Source organism: Pyxicephalus adspersus, chromosome 3 (assembly GCF_032062135.1).
Source record: "Pyxicephalus adspersus chromosome 3, UCB_Pads_2.0, whole genome shotgun sequence".
NCBI classification, from domain to species: domain Eukaryota; kingdom Metazoa; phylum Chordata; class Amphibia; order Anura; family Pyxicephalidae; genus Pyxicephalus; species Pyxicephalus adspersus.
In genome coordinates, this window is record NC_092860.1 from 29184093 (window position 1) to 29209469 (window position 25377).

Below are 25377 nucleotides of genomic sequence, written 5' to 3' on the forward strand. Positions count from 1 at the left end.
GTCTGACACATCTGTCTGGAACAGAAGAGTTTGTTTTCTAACCCCGTATCTCCTAATTCGCTCTAGTTTATTTATAGATGGCACAGTGTGGTCATATAGATGTGAACCTGGCTTAGTCCTCATTGCCATAAGGAACCATGTGACAGAAGTGTGGCTCATCAGTAATGAATATCCTGTATTCTCTGCTTGTTTAATGATTTTCTTGGCTAGAAATAGTATGTGGAAAGTAATTTTGTGTACAATTGAACCTTTATTAGATTTCCATACTCTGTAATCTTGTAATCATACCTAGTTTCTCTTCTGCAAACAAGATATGCAGTTGATTCTTTACCATCTCCTAATGGCCTGTAAACTGTGGTACTTACAGACAGGAAACTATTGGGTACTGTATTGCATAAAAACCTCTTAGCAACATACAAAATATTTTTTCTGATTTTTGTTCATGTTAGGGATCGATATGTGTAAACTTAATACAGATGGTTTAAAATATGCTGTACTGAATGATGGAACAAATTTCATAATTGGGTCATGAAGTTTTTTTTTTGAAAGCTTCCCTTGTATTTGTCATACTGTAGATAATAAACCTTCAGAGCTCGATTTGTTATGGCTGAATGTTCTTTGCTTTAAGCAACATAGTAGCTGGATATGTGAGTACAATAGCACAAGTCTGTAAAACTTCTGCACAGAAAACAGTTTTGTATTTTTCACATCAATGGGTGTAACTTGCACAGAAAGCATTTTGAAAATGTCACCACATGCCTGATTAACTTTGGTTGTAATACACCAATGTTTTCCCAACTGCTCCCCAAGGCTACAAAAAATATTCATCAGTACTCTTCACATAAATGCAATTCTGCTTGTTTTTAGGATGCAAAGCTTTTCCGCGTTTCCTGAGCAGTTTGTTATCCATATAACTGCACTGTAAATGTTACTGAAACACTTTTAGTTCAGTGTGTTTAGCTGGGTTCAATTGTTTAGATGCTTCATGGGCTGTTAGTGCTTAGGACAAGAGATCCCATATTACAATGCTGTTGATAAAACTTGTCAACTTATTATAGACAAATGAAAACACATGTAAATGCATTTTTAACATGCTTCATGCGTACATTGTGAGAAAGATATTGGATGCTGACAAGCAAACTGCATTCTGTAATTTGCAATGTGACTGAACTAGGAAGACATAGCATTGAAAAATGAAGAAAAAGCACACATCATAATTAGAAAAAAAACATGCATTTCCACTGTCTGTCAGGCTTTTTTCTTGCAGTGTTACTGAAGAACAGGTACAGTGTTCAATCCAGAATTTTCGGCTGGGTGGGAAGAAATTGTAGGCAGGTGGCAGCACCTGTGACCCAACTCTTCAGTAACCACCCAAAAACAGCCGGTGGTTATTCAAAAGTGTCGGGTGGGCTAGGGGCTAGGAAGAACACTGGGTAGACTTAAAACCAGGTAATGCTCTGCTTGTTTCGAAACTTTCCTAGGTTTTTTTTCTATCGCTATCTATGTTAGCTTATGAAGAATAACCCTTAACCTCCTTTCTATTTGACAAGCAGCAAACAGAACACAGAAAATATTTAAAACATGGCAGAGGTACTTTAAGGATACAAATGTACTATAATACAGCTTTACAACAATTTAAGTAGAGATACAAAGGAGACCCCGAAAAACAAGACTGTTTATAACTTCTTCTAATTGCACTTTAGTGCACTTCTGGTGCTGTCAGATGCCTGGTCCCTGTGTATTAAAGTAATATATGGGCCAGCAGTCGTATCCTCTCATTCATGTCCTTTTTAAGCTCAGCCATTTCTGATTTATATGTGCCCTCAAGTTTTTGGATTAAGGAGTCAAAGCCAGCTTTTGTAGGGAGTACTTTCAGGAGGGATTCAGGATCTTCTAACTGCGTGTTGCTGCTGGTATAAGTAGGTAAAGGGAGGCCAACTGTGTCAGGACCCAGGTTTTGGGGGTCTCCAAGACTGCTTGGGGCCGAAGAATGAGAATCAGGGCTCACCTGAGGCTAAGTAGGATCCTGTGAAGCCGGCATGTCTGCAGCCGAGTTGAAAAAAGTGCCGATATACCCAGATCTGAGCCCACTAGATGCCGCAATGGCCGCCTGGTGTCCGTGTTTCCCCATGGGGATGTTGTGTCTGTGAATGTCTGTGAATGACGCTGGAGCTAGCAGAGCAGAAAATGAAGGTAGGAGACAGGAGCCCTTAGTCCGTGCTTCCTACCCTGCCATGCGCCATCCCGCTCCCCCCCAGCTTCAGACTTTTTAGGTAGAGTGGGAAAGTTAGGCATTTATCAAGTTTTATTTGTTGCTTTTGTATCTCCTACTTTTTCTAACTCTTCCAACTGTATGAAAAGTTTTGTGCTTTAATGTTGTACAGTCTATCTCTTTGATTTTATAAGCCAAAAAGTGCTTGATAACAAAGTAGACTGGACTATACACTTGAGATATGTAGAAGATTTAAATTCCACATTCTGTCAAAGTACTGCCAATTTTACATATACTTCTATATCTCTCTCATAAAGTAATTTCTTTTTTAAGCCAGCTTGTGTTTTAGGTTTAGTGAATACTGCATTAAAACAAGCCTACAGGCCGTTTTGTACTTTTCTAATTTTTTTAAGACATATTTCAGACACAACTCTACATGAGAGGAATTAGGCACTGTAAAGTGGATGTGGTTCAACCTTAGTTGATTCCATTATAGTCCAGCCCTGTAAGAGTCTTTGAAGCATGAATTTTCAGGAAATAAATTATTCAAACATAATTCCTAATCTTTTATTAAACAGAAATTATTCAAGGCAAAAAGGATGAAATCTTTGCTTTCTTTTCTGTGAGATTTTATAGGATTTCATTTTTCTGCCATCATAACATCCATTACAGCATTATTCAGTAAATTAACTTTTTTAATTCACCAATTTTTTGTTTTCCTAACATAATTAGGTTAGCAGAATATAAATGAACAGTGCATTTTATGACAATGCCTCAAAATGTATTGTTCTTTGCCTGCTTCAAATCTTCATTTTCATAGTGAATCAGGAACCATTTGTTACTGTCCCCAGTTCTACACCTTTTATGTGGCCTCAATAGATAAGGCATACAATTGTCATTTTTACAGTGTTTAATGTTCATGTAATAACACTTCTCACATTGTTCAAAGCTGATTCCAGTGTTTCAATAGTCTTCCAGTAATGGCCCTGATTTATGAAAGCTTTCCAAGGCTGGAGAGAATACACTTTCATCAGTGAAGCTGGGTGATCTAACAAACCTGGAATGGGTCTGGTCCAGGATTCAAAACATTTGTTAGCAAGTAGCAAATGACTTTGAAGAAATCCATTCCTAGTTAGTCACCCAGCTTCTCTGATGAAAGCATATGCTCTCCACCATTGGAGAGCTTTAATAAATCAAGCCCAATGTCTTATTATTTGAATAAATGTGTTGTTTTCATGGAGAGTCGAAAAAAGTGAGAGCCTAATACTGACCACCTCCAGCATCCCCAGCAGAATGCCTTCTGTCTGCTGTACACATGGTACAGCCAGAGTGTCACTTCATACCTCCCAACACTGTCACAAATAACACATCAGTGCCAGGCAGACCACATAAAATTAATATTTTTGTCTTTTTATACCTTCTTCCTAATTGATTGATTTCTGATGATTAAAACCTGTGTCCACAATCCCCATTAGCATTAGTGCTGTGCCTGTGCCATACTCCTTACTGTATAAAGGGCCATACTTCCAGCTCGGAAATGTTGGGAATTTAGTTCTATTCCCCACTATCCAGTATCCTAGTGTGCTGTCATGGCTGGTGCTGAAAAGTTTCTGGCAGAGAGACTATAAACATTGCAGCATGTGGTGTAAGCTTTAAGTGTAGATTAGTTCACAGGTACTTGGAAGGGTGTGTTAGTATTGGTGTACCAGTGCTTTCACTTCAGTGAAATTGACAAAAATAATAGCAGGCTGCAGATGTTAAAGTACGATTTTACTTTTTATAGAAATCCCTCAGCCTCCCTCTGTAGACTCCTATGCTAATCTTGCCGAAAAACACTCTACCCTGGTGCACATTTACATCTCAGTAGCCTTCTGCAGTGCATAAGCACAGCCAGCACCACCATGGGAGATTACTGCATGGAGGATGTGAACACTATGGTATACACTTGCAGAAGGTATATTCTTGGTTAGATTAGCTTGAGGCAGCCTTTTTCAATGTTTTTGCCACTGAGAAACCCTCGTGTTTAGGTTTTCTGATAAAACCAATTTTTTGGAGGTCCAGTTGAAAAAACTCTCTCTCTGTCTTTATAAACAACTAAAAAAAGGTAGAATCTGCAGCTAGCTCTACTAAGTGGTATTGGCCCCAGAACTATGCAGGCATCATCAGATAGGAGGTTAATCAAGCACATTTCATGAAACAAACTCAGGAGAAACCCTGGAGTTTCATTATTATTTCTTAAACAGGATGTATCTAGCGCCAACATATTACGCAGCTCTGTACATTAAATAGGAGTTACAAATGACAGACAGATACAGACAGTGATACAAGAGCAGAAGACCCTGCACTGAAGAGATTACAATCTAGGAGGTGGGGGAAATATCACACAATAGGGGCGGGGGTATGTAGTGGTGGGAAGTAGTGAGGGTTTTAAGTGACAGAAGAAGATGGGTAGGCAAGTTTGAAAAAATGGATTTTGAGTGCTCTTTTAAAGGAGCAGAAGGTAGAAGCAACCCGATTTGGAGGAGGAAGACCATTCCAGAGAGTCTGTTTCATGGAACCCTTGTTTTCAATGGTTGGCTTAGAGGGCTAGGCTGATGGGGTTTGTAAAAAAATTGTAGTTGTGCTTTTATTAAGCTTTAAAATGAAGCTTTTGAACAAGCTGGAGTTTCCTGGTAAATTATTTTACCCAAAGTTTTAAACATTCCTGAAAAGCCAAACCCATTTGTTTACATGCTTATATTTGAGACATGGCCTTAGAAGCGGTCGTGTTTTGATTCTGGATGATCAGCAGGCATGGTATTCAGTGGAAATAAAGTCTTAGCATTTTAGCATTCAATGAATAAGCAGTGGGCAGAATCAGGCATTTTACACAAAAACATGACAAAGGATTGTTTTTAAATATTGTCATTACTTTCCATAGCTAAGTAGGTAGTTATACTGTCACATATTAATTAGCTATCTCTTTAGCTGTTTTTGTACTTTCTCATCATGCTGCATACATCTCTCACATCGGAAGAATAAAATATTTTACTTATTGAAGTGTTTATCTTTTCCTAAAACATCAGTTTTGACTTTCTGTGTTGATTTTCAAACATGAATTTGTTTGTATTAACTGAGCTGATCTGTGGACAGAGTGGAACATAGTACTTAGTCGAGAGAAACTTTCTGCTTGAAAAATGTGGTGGGAGTCTGCACATTCCTCCCCACTATTAGAGCAAGTTTAGCACTAGACAGTGCTTGTTTATTAATATCAATAATGTATGCTTAGAGTTTGCCAGGCTGGCACTTGGACATTGCACACACATTGGTATGCAAGTAGGCTTTCTAATAGACTGTGGGCAGCAGAGAGGACACTGTACTCTGTGTGCTGAATACAAATGCTGGCCTTAGAATGTTTTCACTTCACTCTCTGTGTCTTGTGACTTTGTTGTCACTTTTCCCCCTCATGACGTTTTTGTCCGTAATTTCTTGGAGGGGTTCCCTTCTATTTACAACATTTTAAAAAGAACCAGCAGTGCTGATACAGCACACTAAACCCATAAAAACAAGAAAAGGGCTGCCCATGCACATCCAAACCATCACTGGTTCTTAAACAGACAAAGGCAGATGTTTTTTTCAAGACAGCTCTGCATCTATAAAGATGGATTAGTCTGCTGAGCCGCTGATTAAGTCATTTACACTGACTGACATTCATGACTGATGTGGGAATTCTTAAGTCACAATCTATTTGATATATTGAAGGAATAGAACAAACAATTGTAACAGGAAACATTGAATGGGCTAAAGTATGGTGTTTAAATGTTTGCTGTATTTCAAGAATACATTGGCAGGTTAGTTGATAACTGTCAAAATTTGCCCTTAGGGATTTATAAGCTATGATAGTGTAATACATTTTTATTGTGTGATAAACGCGATTATAATAACTCAACATAAAGAAAACAAGACAAATACAGTATAATAAATAGGGATGGAACAAAAAAACAAAATTTTTGAAGGTAAAAAAGAAACAAAATAATGAATATTGGGAAAATAGGTGGAGGGGGGGAGGGCATAAAGCACAAAACACAACCATTTTTCATCTAAAAATACAGAGGTAAGGACACTTGAAAAAAATTAGTTTTAACCTGACCTTGTACTTTGCTTATACTTGCCAAAGTAACAAATGAGCAACAAAACGGGCATTATAGTATGCTTCTAATTACTATTCATGTTAACCCTTACTACTTTGCTGCTAGAGCCCTGAAAGACACCTGGTAGTCCCATGTTTGGAGCATACCTGACACTTCTTTCTATAGTGCCAGGGAGTTTACCCCAAGCTTTTTGTTTGAGAAAATTAAACTAGCAAACCAGGGCTGGTTAGGGCGTTAGAAAAGTGTGAGGAAGGTATACTGTATGGATTTGTGGACATCTGACCATTACACTTACCTGTGTTTTATTATTCTTACCATATATGTATTTAGTGCCAGCTCATTATGCATTGCTATACAAAACCCTTAAGAAAGCAAAAATATGGAAAAGTATGTGGCCACCTCAGATTATTTAGTTTACCTGTTTCCATGCTACAGCCTACAGATGTATTTTAGAGAATTGTGCATGTCTGGCTTCATGGAAACTGTTTCGGAAAGTGACCGTGCCCCTGTGCTGAAAGGCAGGTCCATAAGCAAACACATTTTTTATGAATGAATTTGTGTGGCCTGCACAGAGCTTTGACCTCAGCCTTACTGAAAACCTTTGGAATGAATTGAAATTATGAGCCATCTAACACCAGTACCTTACCTCACAAATGTTTACGCACAAATTCATACGGGCATACTCCAAAATGTCAAGAAAAAGTGATGACTGTTATAGCTAAAACTGAGAAAGTCAACTTTTTTTATGCCAATGCTATAGAATAAAGTGGGATGACCAACAAGGTGTGATGTTTGAGTATTACCAGACTTTTGGCCCTATAGTATAGATTCAGACTGCTGTATAGTAAATCTGATACATACTATGACTTTTCTATTACCTATTACAATAGACAAATAAATAGGATACCATGGGTGCTTGTAACAATTAGTTTGTCTTCTATCCATGGCATATTCAAACTGCTTGTGAATCCACATACTTGTTTTTTTTTTGGTGCTCACAATCAAGGCAAAGGCCCTCGTTGCTGGTTAATCAAGCTTCCCAAAGTCAGTCCACAGTTGTTTTGGGTTAATTGGAAGAAAACATTATTGCTAAGCAGGGCTACTGCAATTCAATGGGCTCATAGAAAAGCTTAGCATAATCCTCCCCATAAATGGTGAAAAAAAAACCTTATGTAATATTTCCCTGCTATTTCTAGATTCAATGAAATACCCTTGAAAATGCTTAATTAAAAATAACAAGGCTTGGGAAAGCCGGCAACCTATTTATTTAAGCACTTTCTTGTATTTTCTGGTAAAACACAGATTGTTTCTGTTGCTGCTTGCCAATCAGTAGGATTTAGCTCTATTTCCATGACAACAGAAGCAGTGGTTTATTGGGACGTTCTGTGTACCAGTCTGCGTCTTATGATAAGTTGGGAGCAAAGACGTCTTTTTTACTCTGGAAAATGAACACCTATCGAAAAGCCAAGTAAATAGCTAAAAAAAAGGTAATGTAATAGAATCTGCAGGATACTTCAAACACGGCTTTGTGAATTAGAGCTCACTGTTTTACAGGATTGGTAGGTGGCTTAGTTTACACAAAACACTTTGATTTAAAATTGTGTGCTAGAATATTTATTATATATATATATATAAATTACTTTGGTGCAATAAAAACTGATATGTTTGGATATTATGCCCATTTGTAAATACAAGAAGACACTAAATAGAAGTGTATTCTATATTAAAAACTCAGCAGATATATATTTTGTTTATCTTGTGTTAAGTTTAACTCCCATTTTCTTTGATACATGGGTGTACATTTTTAGAGTTAAACCAATCCCCTAAATATTTATAAAGAACGAGGAAAAAATCTCCTGTTATCTTCTGGAACAATAACAGGGTTATTCAATAATACTTTGCAAAACTTGTTAAGGAATGGTAGTGACATATTGTAGGCAGAATTTGCTGAAGTTCATTTTTTTAAGTTTTATTCATTTTTAGAGCCCATAAAAAAGGGATATGAACTGTAAACTATCCATAGCATAGAAGAAAAATAATCCAGCAAAATTCAAAACATAATAGTTGCACGGCTATTTTTAAACCATTGTCTATTTACAAAGTATGTAAAGTATGAGGAAACCTAACAATTCTAATCTGTATATTGGGCCCATTGATTTGGTTAGTGAAACAGTAATTATAGATAGCGCTAGATCGGCATGACAGCCAGGAAATAAACATTTTCAGAAATAGGTAAGCGATAATAGAGTATATAATTCTCACCACAAGATTCCCAGGTGGATGTTACAGAAAATGTGTATGTTATGATTATTCTGTGCACCTATGTACTGGAAAAAAATGTATGGATTAAGGTTCTGCAGGCACATCAATTCATTTTTCTTACATACGCTGAAAATCAGTGGTGCTTTTACATACTGCTCATAGAGGATAGCAGTTTAATAGAGCCAATCACTTGAAAAACAACTAGGCCAATTATTGAAAAGTTTACCAGCAAGCAAAAAATGACAAGCACTATGAAAATTAATGAGTTTATAAGTCTGAATGCCTGGGTTTGTGTTCCAGGATCCATTAATTCTCGCTTTTATAAACCTGTTCTTAGATTACCCCCTAGCAGAGAATTAGACATGGTTGAAGTCAATTAAGACACAGATCAATGAAAAATAAATTAGTTTATGTCATTATCTTAGCATGTGATGAATAAAACTCCTACTTGTATGCTGGTGGAGAAGGTAGTATAGTCAGCCATATGGAAAACAGCCATTTTATTAGGTAATGAATTTAATGAGTCACCTGTTACATAGCGACTTAATAACATCATGTATTTTTTTACAGGAGGCATGTGAAGGCTGAAGCAGCAGTAGGGGGGCATTAATCACCAAACTGGGAATTAAACCCTATCCATTTCCATTCAAGCTAATTTTTATTCCTTTCTATGTAGTAGTCCTTCCATTATTAGATGTTGTAGCAGAGAATGCTAGAGAATAGAAATGATAAGCTGTAGCCATCACAGGTTCCCATAGCAGACTTTTGAATAGCAAGGTCCAGTGATTCAGAGGGAGGTCTGAACCTACCCTTAGGACTTTCAGTATCTTTTGACCCTTGTTGTGTTCAGTGGTTCTTTCTGTTGACTACTGAGTGATGGTGGTGGTAGTGGAGTTACAAACAATTGACACCAGCTTCTGCAAAGACTTGTGATTCTAGTGTAAAATGTTGTTTTCGTGGCAGTGGTGTTTGGTTGCTAGATGGAGGAAAGTAAATTGAAACAATCCACTTAACCAGTGGCAAGCTGACCTGTAGTCTCTTATATAAGAGACTAATAAATCAAATACTAATACCCTATACACAATTAAAATTATAAGTGAGAAGAGGTCCAGTGACTTTCTAGGTTTGTTTTTAATATAATATATATATATATATATATGAAAAGAATATATTCATAGAAATACCTCCATAACAAAAAGTGTTTATGTTTCTGATGTTGTTATGATCAAACAGGTTAGTTGTTTCACGATGAAAGACCAAATTTGTCAGTGATCTCTGATATGTCTGTAGATTTTTACGCGGGATCATTTTGAAATGACAATTTAGTAATCTGGCTAATTCCTTAATTAAATTAATTCCTTCTCCTAATAATTATGGAATGTATCTATTAGTTACTTCAAATGAAACTAATTTGATTTGTACTTGGTTTAGTGTGGTTAATCAAGAAGATGCTGACGTGTTCTACTTTGGGAACAGTTTTTTTTTAATTCTCTGTGATTGCTGAGAATATAGGCATGTGCAATGCATATGAAACAAGAAGGTAAAAAGTTAAAGAAAACTTCAAAAGACTTGATATGAACACACATCATCTTATTTTATTTACCTTGAATTTGCTTATTCACATACTATTCCTGGTAAAAAAAATGTATACATGCTAGCATATAGGGCATTTGTTTTACTAGGTCATCTACTGTATATTTTTGTGGTTTTGCAAATTTCTAAGTTGTCCAATGAAATGTCCATTAAATTCATTAGATTGATAAATTCAGCACCCAGAAATCACCATGAAATCAATTTACCTTTTGTTTGGTTTTACCATGGTGAGTATATTATTTAACAGGAGTTGAGGATTTAAAGCAGACCCATCACCAAAATTTGTATTTACATAAAAGGTAGACAAACCGACCTGCCCGATATCTGTGTCATAGCCAAAAGAAAGAATAAGATGGCGGAACCTGGCGCTTCATCTGTGCTGGAACGAAGGAGAATTCCAGGACAGTGTGGGACTCGATCAAGGACATCCCCAGTGGGATTGAGATATCTGCGGAATTAAAGGTAAGTGGGATTAGTTGTTTTTCAGTTAAATTTCACTTTAAGCTCAAACATCATATTTAGCTTCCTCTGTTTAAGAAAATGTTAGATCCTGAGTCTGAAAGCAACTAAGTGTGTGGAGGGAAATTTAGGAGGAATACAGAATCTAACTGCTCAGGGCAGCAGAGGTATTTTCCTTCAAGTGGGCCTTCAAGACAACATCCCTTACTCCCTATGCAGTATTGTGACCAAAGTAGACAGACATTCCCTCAAACATTCCCTAATGGGAATCAAATACTGCTATTGAAACTCATGGAACTCATGGAGCCCTTAGTGTACTTTAGTGTTAGAACATCCCCATCTATTCTTTCCCTTAACGTAAGCGGTAGGAGTTCTGTTGTGGACTGAAGTAAACTTTCAGTGCATTATTGTCAGCTTATTACAATATATAGTACTATACTACTATTACTACTATATATTTATTAGGAAATAACTTAAATTTGCTTATCAAAAAGATATAACAAAACATGATGATGATAAAATTAACAGACCAAGAGGAAAAAAATAAGACTTTATTGTTAGGGCTCACATACCCTTTATTCAATTGGTTCCTTAAAGAATGCTTACTAGAGCCTATATGCTAAAAAATGTAATTGTTAAAAAGATGAAACACTCTGGGGCAGAACAATTATTTTTGTTATGTTTAGTTCTCTCCAAACATTTACACATACAGTATTATAGGTTGTAATGTATGTTTGTTTTCTTGGTTTGGTGGTTACATACTGAAAGAGGAAAATATAGATTAAATAACGCACACATTTTTATCTCTTAACTTCATTTCTTCCAAGCATGCTATCAAAAGAATTAAAACTTCTGTACCACATTTCATCACTCGGCCAGTATTTATTGGGGAATCGTAGCTTTTTAATTGCCTAATAAATCCTGTAAATATCAAAGAACAAAACAAATGGCAAAATCCTATTAATTCACTCACCATATGCCTGCTACATACTTAAGGGATTTGTGAGAGGACTGCAGCTTTACATTATATGTGAGACACTAATCAGTCAGCAGATAAGGTGGAGACTTCTGCTGATCTGCTTTCCTTGTTTTCTCCTGTGAAGTTATGCCTGGTAAATCCACAAGCTTTACTCCACATGAATACATACGTATGCTAATTTATCAAAAAAAATCTTTCCTGATGGTTAAGAATTGTAAAATGGTCATTAAACCATTCAAGACTAACTCCAAATAGAAATTACATTTTTGTGGCTTCTGGTAAGTTTAAGAATTGGCCCAGGCACCAGAAAAAAAAACATTGTCCTGTAGGGAAATCCCCATTACATGTGATTTATGATAAACTTTCACCCTTAAAAATACATATATCTTCTAAATCATATCTAATGATCCTGTTGATATGCTTTTAATTTTAAAGTTGCAGTTTAGGAGGAGTGGTTGCTGCAGAAACTCTAACTGGTAATGTGCTGGGTATTTACCTGACATTGGGTGGATATTTCCTTTTTAGAACATTTTTTAGACTTTTTACAAGAAGATGCTATACTTTTTAGTTAGCCTCTATAGGCAGAGAAAGAAATGGAAAGTCAGGCACAGAATGGTTTCATTGATAACCACCCTGAAGCATGTTGGCACAGAAGAAACAGATAACTGGTATTGCCGTGCCCCCATAGCATCTAGTAAAAGCTGCTTCTAAAGTTGGGACTTATATATTCTGTATATGCTGACTGAGGGGCAATAAAATAAAAAAGGCATGTTGTTTAGGGTAAAGATTGTTACAGGTAAAAAATGATTGTAGAAGTAACAAATGATTGGGGAATTCTGTTGTGGCAGAACAATTATTGTCATCTTATAGAAGGCACACAAAAAGTTCTGCAAAGAAATTGTTGCCACTGGACTCTACGGGCGGCATTAACCAAAACTAAAATATTAGTTCTGAGTAAAATAGGTGTTTGCATTGAAGTTTTGGGGGGCCTCAGACTGTATACATTTACAAAAAAGCAATCGGTGCATTCTTATGACTACCAGCTTCCTTAACTTTTTAGTGATCATGAAAGTGATAAAGTACAAGTATAGTGATCTTGGCACATGGTATATACCAAGCACCTCCTCTATGCTTCTGTAATAAAGACCCATGTACAGTAATATGGGCTGTTATATTTTCCAGGGGCACATTGAGAAGCTTTAAACACATCAGATAAAATGTACTTGTAAGTGTTAAAAACATTGGGCCTTTAGAACATTCGCAAATTATGTTTTCTGGATATCATCAGCTGTTAGTGGCAAGATACTCTTAAGACTATTAGCGGTGTTTAGCTCTAATCTCTGTCTGTAAAGCACACACTTCCCATGTTCCCTGAAGTATGGAACCAGAGGAGGCAATGTCTCTCTCCAACATGAAGGCAGTTGTCAAGGAAGAATAACTAGCTAATACAGCAAGCTCTTACAAGTTGATATGTATAACATGTATGAAAATAAAGATTCTATCCAATGATGTGATCTATTTTTTAAATACATTCAGATTGTCATTGTACTCACCGTATACTGCAGCATGATGTTTTGTGGTTTTTTGTTTTTTTCATGTTTAAAGTTCAGTAGGAACTTTGTATGTTGGTATATGTTAGATCTGTAAATTGTGGCTTGCTAGAATTTTTTCTTCAATTACAGTGTTATCACTATTCTAATGATTCATAGTTAATCTGCCAATGCATTATGGAGGAATTGGAGTTTTCAGAAAGGAATATTCAATAAATAAATGCTTGTGCATTTAAAATAAAAGTGTACTGGGTTTACAGTCAACTTAACTATTATTCAATTCTATCGCTGTGAGGTTTTATTTCAGCCTGGGTTCCTGTTAGATCAGCGGACGCCAACAGATCAGAGGTTGAGAAACTTTTGGTGGTCCGTAGCTCTGGCAGGTGCGCCCCCTGGCTGGGGTCAGGAGAAGGAACCCGCTGGGTGGGTGCACCGGCCAGAGTCACGGACCATATCCCCCATATGGGCACAACTCGCCCACTCTTTAATCAAAGGCTCAGACCTGCGATTGGAGAGTGGGTGAGTTCTGGTATCATGACATCACTCCGTGGAAAGGTTTCCCGTGCATGCACGGTCCTGATTATATGCATTTAGTGGTCCGTAGGTCCAAAAAGGTTGGTGACCACTGTGTTAGATCCATTCCCAGTTTGTGATGGTGTCCATTTGCTCATTAGAGCAAAAATGATCCAGTATTTTACAGTTTTCACCAAAAATAGATTAGGGGAAGTCTTCAAATGGGGACATCTGTTCGGGTGACAATTTTGTAATAGGGAAAACTTGCCTCAATTTGTAGAAATGTCATTTTACTTTGTGTTGTTTAGTATTTTGTTTAGTATAACAGGACACTTGCAACAAAACATAAGCTGGCATGTTTTAACCACTTCAAACTCTGTCTAAAATTTGAAAAAAATGGCTATACAAACACATAAACCCTTTCATGATTATACACGTTTATAAATCAGTAAATGTTATATTGGATCATAAAATAAAACATATAACTCATGGTAACAAAACAAAACAAAAGAGTGCATGGGTTATCCTTATTAGGAGGAATCATTTTGCTAGCAATCTTTTCTCACCTGATATGATTTCTCATATGTTGCTGAAGGACAAAATGTTGTTACTTCATCAGTTACTTCACTCTTCTCAATACATTTTAGACATATTAAAGAAATATGTGGCTTTTCATTTATAAATGCATTTTCTTTTTCAGAAAGAGACCAAAGGCCAGTTTCTTATTGACCATATCTACAACCACTACAACTTGCTAGAAAAGGACTACTTTGGAATTCGCTTTGTTGACCCAGAAAAACAGCGGGTATGTAAATGAATAAAATAGGAACTTGCATTATACTGCATAAATTAAAACAGTAATCCTCTATGATGCCAGCTTAGAATTCATGAAACTAAGTTATTTTAGGGTGTCATGTTGTGGAGTGTCAGTGCCTTTTAGTAGAGGTTTCTGACATTCTCCAGTTTATATAGCATGAGTGGTGGCCATTAGTAGCAAATCATGATGGACCATACACGGTATGAAAAATATAGCATCTCATAACATGGCCAACAGTAAAAGTTAGCAGTACAATTATGAATATATATATATATATATATATATATATATATATTCATATTCATTTACCTACAAAAACCACCATTTTAAACCTAGGATTGAACAGATGAAAGTGTAATCTCTTTTATGCTCATATCTTTATGTGTCTCTTTAAACTGGCACGAATTATGCAAGAGCAACCAAAGGATTAACCAGTATAAAACATGGTCAGAATGTTTGTAAAAAGTGTATATTTCATGCCAGATTTTTAATTCTATTAGTTCTTGCAAGTCACATAATTTTTTTGTTTTTGTTTTGGATAGTCAAATAATTTTTATTGTGATGGCTCTATACTCACTATGGGATTATAGATAAAATATCTTGTTGAAGATGTCTGTAATTGTGATTTATAATGTTAAATGTTTAATACATAATTTCTGTATTTATTATTGTTTGGATTAAGGTAATGTGTTTTATTTATTGTTCATGTTTTATGTTAGATATTGTACGTTTTTTGTACCTAATGTTAACGTTGCATAATAAAATATGTATTGTTTGGATGAGACAGGAGCTGGAGGTTTATACTTTAGAGTTCTCTGTTTGCTTCTTTGATGTAAAAAGCATGTTGATTGCAGAACCCAGTAGTTTAGGCTGCAATTTATACTGGATTAGTGGAGTGGATTAGAGTGGATTAGTTAGCAGAAGAATAGTTAGTGTCTAAATTTCAGTTGGATAAACAGGGTCTTACATGCAAAAAGTGTCTGCTGTTCTTTGTCAGTCATTTATCATGTATTTACCATTTTCTGTTAAGAAAGATTATATATGTATAGTGAAAAAAAATGCCTGGGCACTGCAGATTACCAGCTTCCTTACTATGGGATAGCAGCCCACATTCTGGTTAACTCAGGAAGATGGAAACCATTTTTTTAAAATAATATTTTATGTTATGTTATAATTTAGGTTGCTACAAAATGGCATTTTTGTGATATATTTTGCACTTTTCTGTAAAATAAACTGTGCAATTATTGTGTGTGTAGGTATGTATACATATATATATATATATATATATATATATATATATATATATATATAATGAGTACCCACTTTTGACAAAAAGAATATAAAGGTTACAGTTACTGAACTATATATTATCTAATCTTCCACTGCAAAAAAAAAAAAAAAACTAATAGAAAGATAGGTTGTGCTGTATGACCTAACCAGTTTTTATTGTAAAGTAAACATGCAGTAAAAAAATAAACAGAAGCTAATATTGCCGATGTCCTGCTAAATTGGTAGTTGCCTGCATGTGGTATCGGACAGGACATTGCAGAACAGATACTGTGCACAGATGAACAATGAGTTTAAAGCATTCATTGGCAAGCCATAATATATGTCCTCTTCAAAATATGGCTCTTGTTCTGTATGACAGTGACAGAGTGCCTAAAATACAAAGATCCAATTTCTCACAGGCATTTATGGTGTTCTCTTTATCATTGTTGTCCTCTATCAAACAATGAGGTTGTATCTTCTATCAAACATGTGGTTCCTGAGGTACAAAAGCATGGAAACCACATACACAATAAAAACACATTAATGTTGTAGTGTTTGTACTATAGCTTGCTAAATGAGATATTACAGCTTGTGGTGGTTTGGATATGGTTTTCATGAGTATAATTTAAGAGTGGATTTGCCATGCCACATGTCAGACTTTTGGATGCACTGCACCAAACAATAATAAATATCCTGGGTCTGTTTTTATTGGCTTATTTATGTTTTTTTCTTTTTGGCTGGAGTTCTATTTTAAGCTTGGAGTCAAACCAATGTAATGCATCTTTTGCAACTTATCAGAAACACTCAGTTATCCTATTCAGTAAAGCAGAACAGAGCAATGAGTTAAAGACCTTGACAAGACAAAGACCACTCTGTATGATCCTGGGGGTGAGAAGAAAATAATGCTAGTTTTAACATTTATATCAACATTACCTTTTACAAGATGCACTCTGTCAGATTTTGCTCATAGAGCCCTGAGCATATAAAACCTACAATAGTAAATCACCCATCTACTTATGATAATGTTCTTTGTGGGTCCTGGTGCTCTTTAAAAAAGACTTTAGTAACACTGTGTTACTGGAGTCAGAAAAGGTTTGATTCTCTGTGACGTTTGTTACTTTTTGTGCTTTCCAATTTCCAAGTATAGATGGGTAATTCAAATTCAAACAAAGATATGATGACAAAGTAAGAAGAAGGTACCTACAGTAAAAGCCACATGTATGTGATGCATAGGCAGCTGAAGTTTTATAAAGATCTCAGATTTTCCTTTAAAAGTCAACCTTTGCCCCACCTTTCAATGCCCCTGTAGATTTTGTGATGGACGTGCGATCTTGCTGACCAATTGGGGGAACAGGAATTGAGTGGGGCAATCTAAACTAAACGTTCATAGTATAAGGCTGAATACACATGTCAGAAAATCTCGCCCAATGTCGTTCATCAGTCTGACGACCAATCTGGAATGACTGCTGCGCATGTCAGTGGAGAAGAGCGCAACAGGGTGCTGATCGATTGATCGATCGGCACCCCCACCCCTCATAGAACAGAATGGACAATAAGTGTACAGTGCCCATTCATCTGTCTCTTGAATCTATGAAAGTTCTTTTCCAGGAGTTGAGAGTTATATATAATTCCTACTTCATATGAATGTTTTTTCTTTTTGTGTATTAATTTCATGCATATATTTGTTTCATATCAATGTCTCATATATTCAGCACTGACCTGTGTTTCTTTTTCATTTTCAGCACTGGCTTGATCCTAACAAACCCATTGTCAAACAAATGAAATGTAAGTTTTCAAATCCTAAAAGTTTTAGCTTCATATTTTGAATATCTGTAAATCCCATAACAGCTAAATTAGCTTGTGAGCTCCAGTTATGTTTCTGTTAACACATCCAAGGATACAGAACTCCCAACACAAGCTGTGTGACATTGCTTCAGGGCTATTTGTAAAACGGCTCGCTATGTTGTTTTCACTATTGCTTTGATATCATTCACTTCATTATTTAAAAGGTCAGTCTTTTCATGCTGTGTCTATACTAGGGGTGGGCAAACGTTTTTACTCAGGGGCCACAATCTGACCTAAAATTTGGCAGACGGGCTGGGCCAATTGGAGAGTGGCGTGGTTATGCCATATGACGCCACTGAACGTGACGGCATGATGGCATAACCCCGCCCACTTCACTGAGCCAGGGATTTGAACAGGGGACATGGTCCGCAGCTCTGGCTGGCGCGGCTCCCCAGCGGGCCCGTTTTATCCAGCCTGTTTAACGCTCTCTCTTCTTCTTTATTTAGGTATTAGATTTTAGGAATCCAGAGGGGCAGTATAAAAGATCTGAGGCTGAAATTGCTTTATAGATTGGTAGCCACTTTTGTTAGTATAATTTTTTGCTTATTTCGCAAACAAATATTTGGTAATCGATCTGCAAGAAGGCCTTTTGATTTATGAAACACAGATTACTTCAAGGATGTTTTTTTAGGCAACTGTTAGATAAAAAAAAAAAAAAGATAAAAAAAGCAAGTTTTTCTACTGTTCGCAAAAGATCAGCCAGAGCTGTAGTTTATCATTTGTGGAAGTTCATTCAGTAGGTATATATAATGTATCTGTGGCAAAAAAAATTGTCAAGGTTTTACTAGTGTTGTACCTTACGTTTGCTAAATACGAGGTTGTACTGAGAAGTTCCAGGCTTTGCCCAGAAAGAAGAGAGCCAGGGTTTATTGGACATATTCCCCCCTGAGACTGATGCACTTGGTACAGCGTAGTTGCAGCTTTTTTAGACAGTTCAAATAAAAGTCCTTTGGTTGGGCCGCAAACCAGCTCTTAGCAGCATCTTTAACGTCAGCAGAGTCTTCAAAACATTGCCCCTTCGGGTGTTTCTTCAAATTCGGGAACAGATAATAGTCCGAAGGGGACAGGTCAGGTGAGTAGGGGGGATGGTGGACCAATTGGAAACCCAGCGTGTTCAATTTGGCAGCCACAACGTTGGACATGTGCGCAGGTGCATTGTCCTGCAAAAAAAGGATCCCTTTGGTCAACTTTCTACGGCGTTTCATCTTAATTGCCTCCTTCAGCTGGTCCAAGATGGCATAATACTGTCTGGTGATACTAGAGCCCTGAGATAGGTAGTCCACCCACAGAATACCATCTTTGTCCCAGAAAACTGATGCCATTACTTTTTTGGCCAAATTCTGGGTTCGGAACTCCTTCGGCCACGGGGACCCGCTGTAGCGCCATTCCTTTGACTGTTCCTTGGTTTCAGGATCATATATGTGGAGCCAGGTTTCATCCTCAGTCACTGACCTAGCCAAAAGGTCCTGTGCAGCTTCAAAATGGGCCAAAACAGCCTTGGATGCTTCAACTTGTTCCTTCTTCTGATTACTGTTCAAACATTTTAGCACCCACTTCGCTGAAAACTTGCGTATGTCGAGGATAGTGGTGATAACAAACCCAACATGCTCCCGTGAGATGTCAAGTATCCGGATATTCGCCGGTCCTCAATAATCATCTCATGGACAGCATCGCAGGTTGCCGGGTCTGTTTAGGTTTTGGGGGCAACCACTGCGGGGCTCATCTTCAATGGTGAAATGCCCAGTCTTGAAACTAGATATCCAGGTTTTGACAGTGCTGTAGGAAGAACACTTCTCCACCAGTGTTTGTGACATCTCAGTGTGAATGTCCTTTGCTGACTTTTCCTGGAGAAACAGAAACTTCATGACGGCCCGTAACTCCAACAACGTGAAACTTGTTTGTGCCTCTGCCATCACAGCATCTCACTAAAAGAAAAAACAATTTTAAGAATCTTAAAGACCTGATATTTGCACAGTTACATACTAAGATATTAGGCTGTCATATGCCCCCACACTCATTTTTCTATTTCTTTAAGGAGGCAAAGCCAGGAACTTCTCAGCACCCCCTCGTACACCCTTTAAATTTTTCCTCTGCCACCACCCTGATACCTTTGGCAATTCAGCTACTGCTCCTTCCTGAGGAGTGCTTACAGTTTAGTGGTTATTCAGAGATACTTAGTAACAGTGTTGTGTGACAGATTGTCCCAAAAATGGCAGGGAAATTGCATTAATGGCTCCAGGGAAAAGAAAGTGTTAATTGGTTAATATGTTTTTAGAAAAAAAACCATATATATATACATTCAAATATATATATATCTGCTCAAATTTACCCTGTTTTTTACATTTTTTTGGGGGTTGCCCCAGACCTTGTATAAACCTAGCTGTACTTTCTAGGTAATACCCTACTGGGCCATCTGCCCTTTAAACAGAGGTGGAGGTCTTTACAGTGGTAGGACTTCATTACTGGGGTTAACCAGTTATTTGCTGACTGGCAGCCTTATGTTAAAACAAACCTTTTTTGATCATGGTAGAGACAAGGTAATGTTGAGGCCCAGGAATTCATTCTTGCTTAAGGTAAGCTCTGTTTTTATCTCAACTGGACCAGGAGGTTTACATTGAACTGAACTTTTTCGATAGTTTCCAATACTCCAAGGAGCTATGCCCTCAAAAAGCCAGGCCCTCTCCTATAATGTACTCATAATGTGTCTCAGGCAGAGTTTTACTTGCTTATGTCAGAGATTCCAGCAAGAACAACAAGAAGCGGCATAGTTCACCAGTAAGTCCCCAAGTTTCATTCAGGAGACTAGCAGTTACAGAAACAGCATTGCCTTAGATTTAGCATTGCAGATATACAAATACGAGGCTGTGGGCACAGAAGTGCTTTGTGGGCACAGAACGTTCCTTCATATACCAGACCTAAGGTTTCTTTTTATGGCATTGCCTATGCATTGTATTGCTTAGCAAATTTTACTTTCTGAAGTGAGATTCACTTTAATGGTTATTTTAGAGAAAAGTTGTTAAAGCCAAAGGACTACCACAGTAATAAACACAACAGACATATGGATCTGCTTTTACTATAGTATATAATTGTAAATTATTGGGACAGACTCTGTATTTACTTTTTCCTCAAATAGAAAGTTAAGCGTACATTTAAACTGTAAAAAAATCATCCCTGTAATTATCACCACATAAACACTGTGAAGGAATTGCTACTTTCAAAGTTTTATTTTTGGTTCGGTTAAATATATATCTCATAAAACAATTTAGTTCTGTGCAGATTTATAATAAAATAGCATGTGGAACATTTTGTTTAATGGCTTTTCTGTATTATGTAGTGAAAAATATATTTAGGTGAACAATACTATAATTGTAGATGGTAAGAGGTATGTCATTTGTGTTTGCTATGCATATATTCATTTGTCTATAAATAACAGTCCAATGTCTGCAGGTGATTTATTTACAGTACTCTCTGACTTGAGTAACTGGTTTAAAAAGTACTTATTTAGTAAACCACCCAATTTGGCTACAGAATACCAACTTGGATTCTTTTTTTACTACACAAAACACAAGTATGGTAAAAGTGTAATAGTGTGGGACCAGTGTCAGTGAGAGCAAACACAGCTTCTAACCACTTGGGGGGAGTTCTAATATTTAGTTATCTATTTTTAGAACCTTTTCCTTGCCGGTTTGTTTTACAGGTTTACATGTTAGGTGCAGGTAAAAGCTTTAAAGGAAAACTGTTATTGGTTAGTTATCATTTCTTTAACTTTTTAGATAGTTTAGCTTTTAGTAAAAAAAAAAGTTTAGCTTTCTTGCAAAGCATGCTGGTCTTTCTTTTAAGAATGCCCAGCACTACCTAATGTCTTGATAATTGTTTTTTTCAAAATGAAACACTATATAAATCTATACAGGTGAGGAGAGAGGGAGATGTATGCTTTTATTTATATTCCTAAATTCTAGTGTATTTATATAGCTTCAAGTCTACTGTTCTTTAACAATAAATATGAAATTTTTTTAAAGCAGTGTTTCATATTTACCTGACTAAAGCACTCACGCATGTGAGATTGTTTTTAAATCTACCTGTAAACTCTGTACTTTAATAAACATGTAATAAAGACAGCTGCAAAACTTTACACTATTCCTTGTGCTGTCCAGTGGAGACACCAGGGGTCCAGTACACATCTGCAAAAAGCTTTAACATTAAAATTAAATTAACTTAGGTAAAAGTACATTCTAGAATGTTAGTAAAAAATGAAACATAGCATATGGATACCATTACATTATTTGCATTATTCGTTATGATTGATTTGACTTAAATATGTATAAATGTAATGTAGACTTTTATGGATACTAACACAGAGGCCTCTTTTGGTGCTGTAGTACTTCTTATACACACTTCTCTTGTTATGTACTTACACAGGAACTCTGTAAACCATGGCCCAAAAGCCGATTGGTAATGAAAATGGCAGGAAAAGGTTTAATTTGATATTGGTCATGAGGAGGCATGATCATCCATGATGACCTCTAGCTAATGAAAATACTCACCTGCTTACAGCCAAATGTTTCCTATTAATACAGTGATCAGTTGTACAAAGTGGCAGCAAATCCTAAATGTAGTTCACCTTGCCAACCCAACATCTACCAATACAATCCTTAATCCATGGGGGAATTTTTTTTCTTTCAACTGCATCTGGTTGTGGTGTCCGGTGTTCTGAAGCTGGTCTTCATGGTGGTCTTCTGTCATTCTTGATGCCTCCTCTTTTTCAGCATTACCATGTCTGCACTGTAGTCAGTGGCTAGGATCGGGATCATTATGATATGAGGCCTTTGCTACCTGCTAACATTCCAGCACTGATGTTCAAAGGCCTGGCTTTCTTTTTGGGGTGGTAGAAGGAAAATGAAAAAGATGTTTTTTTAAGTTGACTTTAGGTAAACTTTAAAGCATAAGTAAACATCCTTCATATTTCCTTACTAAAGGTTTCCTTTAGTTTCTGCATGAGTTCTATGAGGTGGATGTCAGTATATATAAAATCATATATCATCTTATGTAGCATGATCACATAATATACCCTGTTTAAAGAAAAACATTTTTCTTCATTTTTTGTAATAAGCATTCAACTAGCTACATTACCTCCGTGCCCATTTTTCTTATATCTCACTTGAGTTAGATTCAGTAAAGATGACGAAACCTAATATGTGATTTTCCCTGCTCTTCTCTGGTCAGCTGTTCTGTCTAGCAGCAGGTAGGGGCTACCAGCCTACCTGCCCCCATGGGAGAAGGACAAGTTGCACATAAACTTTTGTTGGCAAATTCTTCTGGGCTGTTCCTGTGCTAAAATTCAATCAATATGAACATCAATCCATTTGAAGGGCTAGGGCTATTTCCAATACACCATCAATTCGTAATGCCCTTTGACGTGGAGGAAAAATGTAAAAATGTAGAAATCATTGTAGGATAACTGACATCAGCAATCAAAGCTACTCAAAGAATATAATGGCATTGGTGAAATGGTGCTGTCGAAGCTATTCATGCCTTTGGACTGAAGTGTTTACATAATCTTAGCAAGCAGTAAAATAGCTTCAAAACTTACCATCACTAATCTTTCTAGCTGCAGCGAATGTGAGAAATTCATCTTTAAAGATCACAAAAAAAAAGAAAGAAAGAGACCTATTAAAAATACTTGTTTAAAAGGAGCAACTAATGACTACTTGTGACCTAGGGTGTTCTCCACTTTCAAAGTGTCAAATGCTTTCTGGTAAATTTTCAGATGGTGATCAAGCTGCCACAATAAAAATATAGCTACATATCTAAACTCCTCCAAATCCTCTATTGTGACATAACAATTAATAAATTCACAGTACAAGCGTCTTGTTTGATAGTTAATTGCAATCTTTTTAAAGATATGTACATGTACCTGTGGCATGTGACTTGACTTGACTTGTGGCATTTTTCTCAGATTAGATCTTGAGTACTAGGGTTCGTGCAACTTATGCTACCATTTTTTACCACATGACTCTGGACACCCTTTGAGTGTTTAATTCATTTAATTTACAATGGAAAGAGAACATCAGAAAGTGGACTTGAATGCCAGAAATTGTCAGGTAGGTGAGAAGATAGCCAGGGACAATATTTGAGGGACCTTGCCACTGGATGTCTGAAGAACTACAAGAAACCAATTGGAGATTCAGTCCATCAGATCCCACTTGTAACAGAGGCATCAGTTTGGGCTTAACTTGCCATCCAAGCCTGGTTTCAATATGAAACACACCCTCATATCAGCTTCTGGCATTACGTTATGATCACTGACCATGTAAGCAAACACATTCAACTTTCCTAGCATGATGGCATGATTTGATTTACTACATTGGCTGATACTGCAGATTAAACCATTTCACTAACTTTTAAGAGTCCTCTCCTGCATTTTCATCATGCGACTATACCCTACGCTGTTCTCATGCTTTTTTTTTTGTTTTATAACGTTTCAGCTCATCCACCATACACCATGTGCTTTAGAGTGAAATTCTACCCACATGAACCTTTGAAGATAAAAGAAGAGCTTACCAGGTATTTTATATATGCATGTGTGTCACACTAGTTCGGTATGAGGCAAGGTACTGTGGTTCAGTGGTGTTGTCTTCAGTATTGTCATCTCCAACATCAAAATTTAGCTTCGTCATTCCACACCGAAATATAACATAAATCCTTTTATTGTAGTCAGTATGTGTTTCTTATTGAACAAGATGTGTGTTCTTGCTTTGTGTCTTCGTTAGTTCATTTACCTCAGTATATGTTTATATGTGAGCACAAGCCTTCACAGACAGATATTATTTAGGATTTTCCCTGAGAAAGTAACCTATACCCATATGTCATTTTGTTTGATAACTGTCACCTGGTCTTTGTGTTCTTCTGAAGGATCCAGCACAAGGTTTGTTATAAAAATTCCTAAAATAAAGGCATATTAATGACTCCATAGTGTCTCTGGGAGTTTTATGAGACCCTTGGGTAAAATAACTTATTAGCATTAGAATAATAAATAATTTTAGGTAATAGTACCAATTTCTAATGATTAAATAAAGCAAAATTGAACAAAGGATGAAATGGGTGAAACTGTGCTAAACTGCCCAATATTAGGAATTCTTTCCAGAAAGAATTGCAAGTGAACATTCTCAATTTATTTAGTAAATCAACCCCATTGATCCCAACAAATCTGGTTGCTTTGTTTTCTCATATAACTTCTCAGAATTTAGGGTTAGTGGGGTTGCTACAGTTTGCAACAATTTACAAAAAAAGGTGATCTTCATTTAAAAAGAAATCCTGTATCTGCTGTTTTTGCAGCATAGGTTCCAGATTTCACCTGCTTGTTGTAAGCAATCATGTAAACAGTAAAATAGCAGAAGAGGTATGTACTTTACATTACTTGTATGGTTTGTATACAAGAGCAGTGAAAGGGAGCATAAATTTCAGTGAACAGTTTATCAGGAATAATAATTTATAATTATAGACCTTCTTAGATTTTCCAACAATAGACTGTAGACATGACAATTGAAAAATTATTGGTTTGTATAGCACACTTTTAATACAATAAGCAATATATTTATTGTGGTAGCCCACCATGTATACACTAAGATTGTAGTCAACAAATAAAGCTAACAAAGTTATTTTAGGGAAGCAGTATAGTACATTACCTTCTAACCTGTATTTTTAAACACATTTAGTTTTTTTGCTTCTGTTCACCAACATACTTCAAA

At 36.5% G+C, this 25377-nt stretch overlaps 1 protein-coding gene across 1 annotated transcript in view; it reads left to right on the plus strand.

Moving 5' to 3' along the window:
- FRMD3 (FERM domain containing 3) overlaps window positions 1-25377 on the plus strand; it is a 116558-nt gene that overhangs the window by 49081 nt on the left and 42100 nt on the right. The window contains exons 2-4 of the mRNA XM_072404099.1: window positions 14399-14503; window positions 17527-17569; window positions 24115-24193. Of these exons, the coding sequence (XP_072260200.1) occupies window positions 14399-14503; window positions 17527-17569; window positions 24115-24193 (227 nt within the window). The remainder of the gene's footprint in view (window positions 1-14398; window positions 14504-17526; window positions 17570-24114; window positions 24194-25377) is intronic.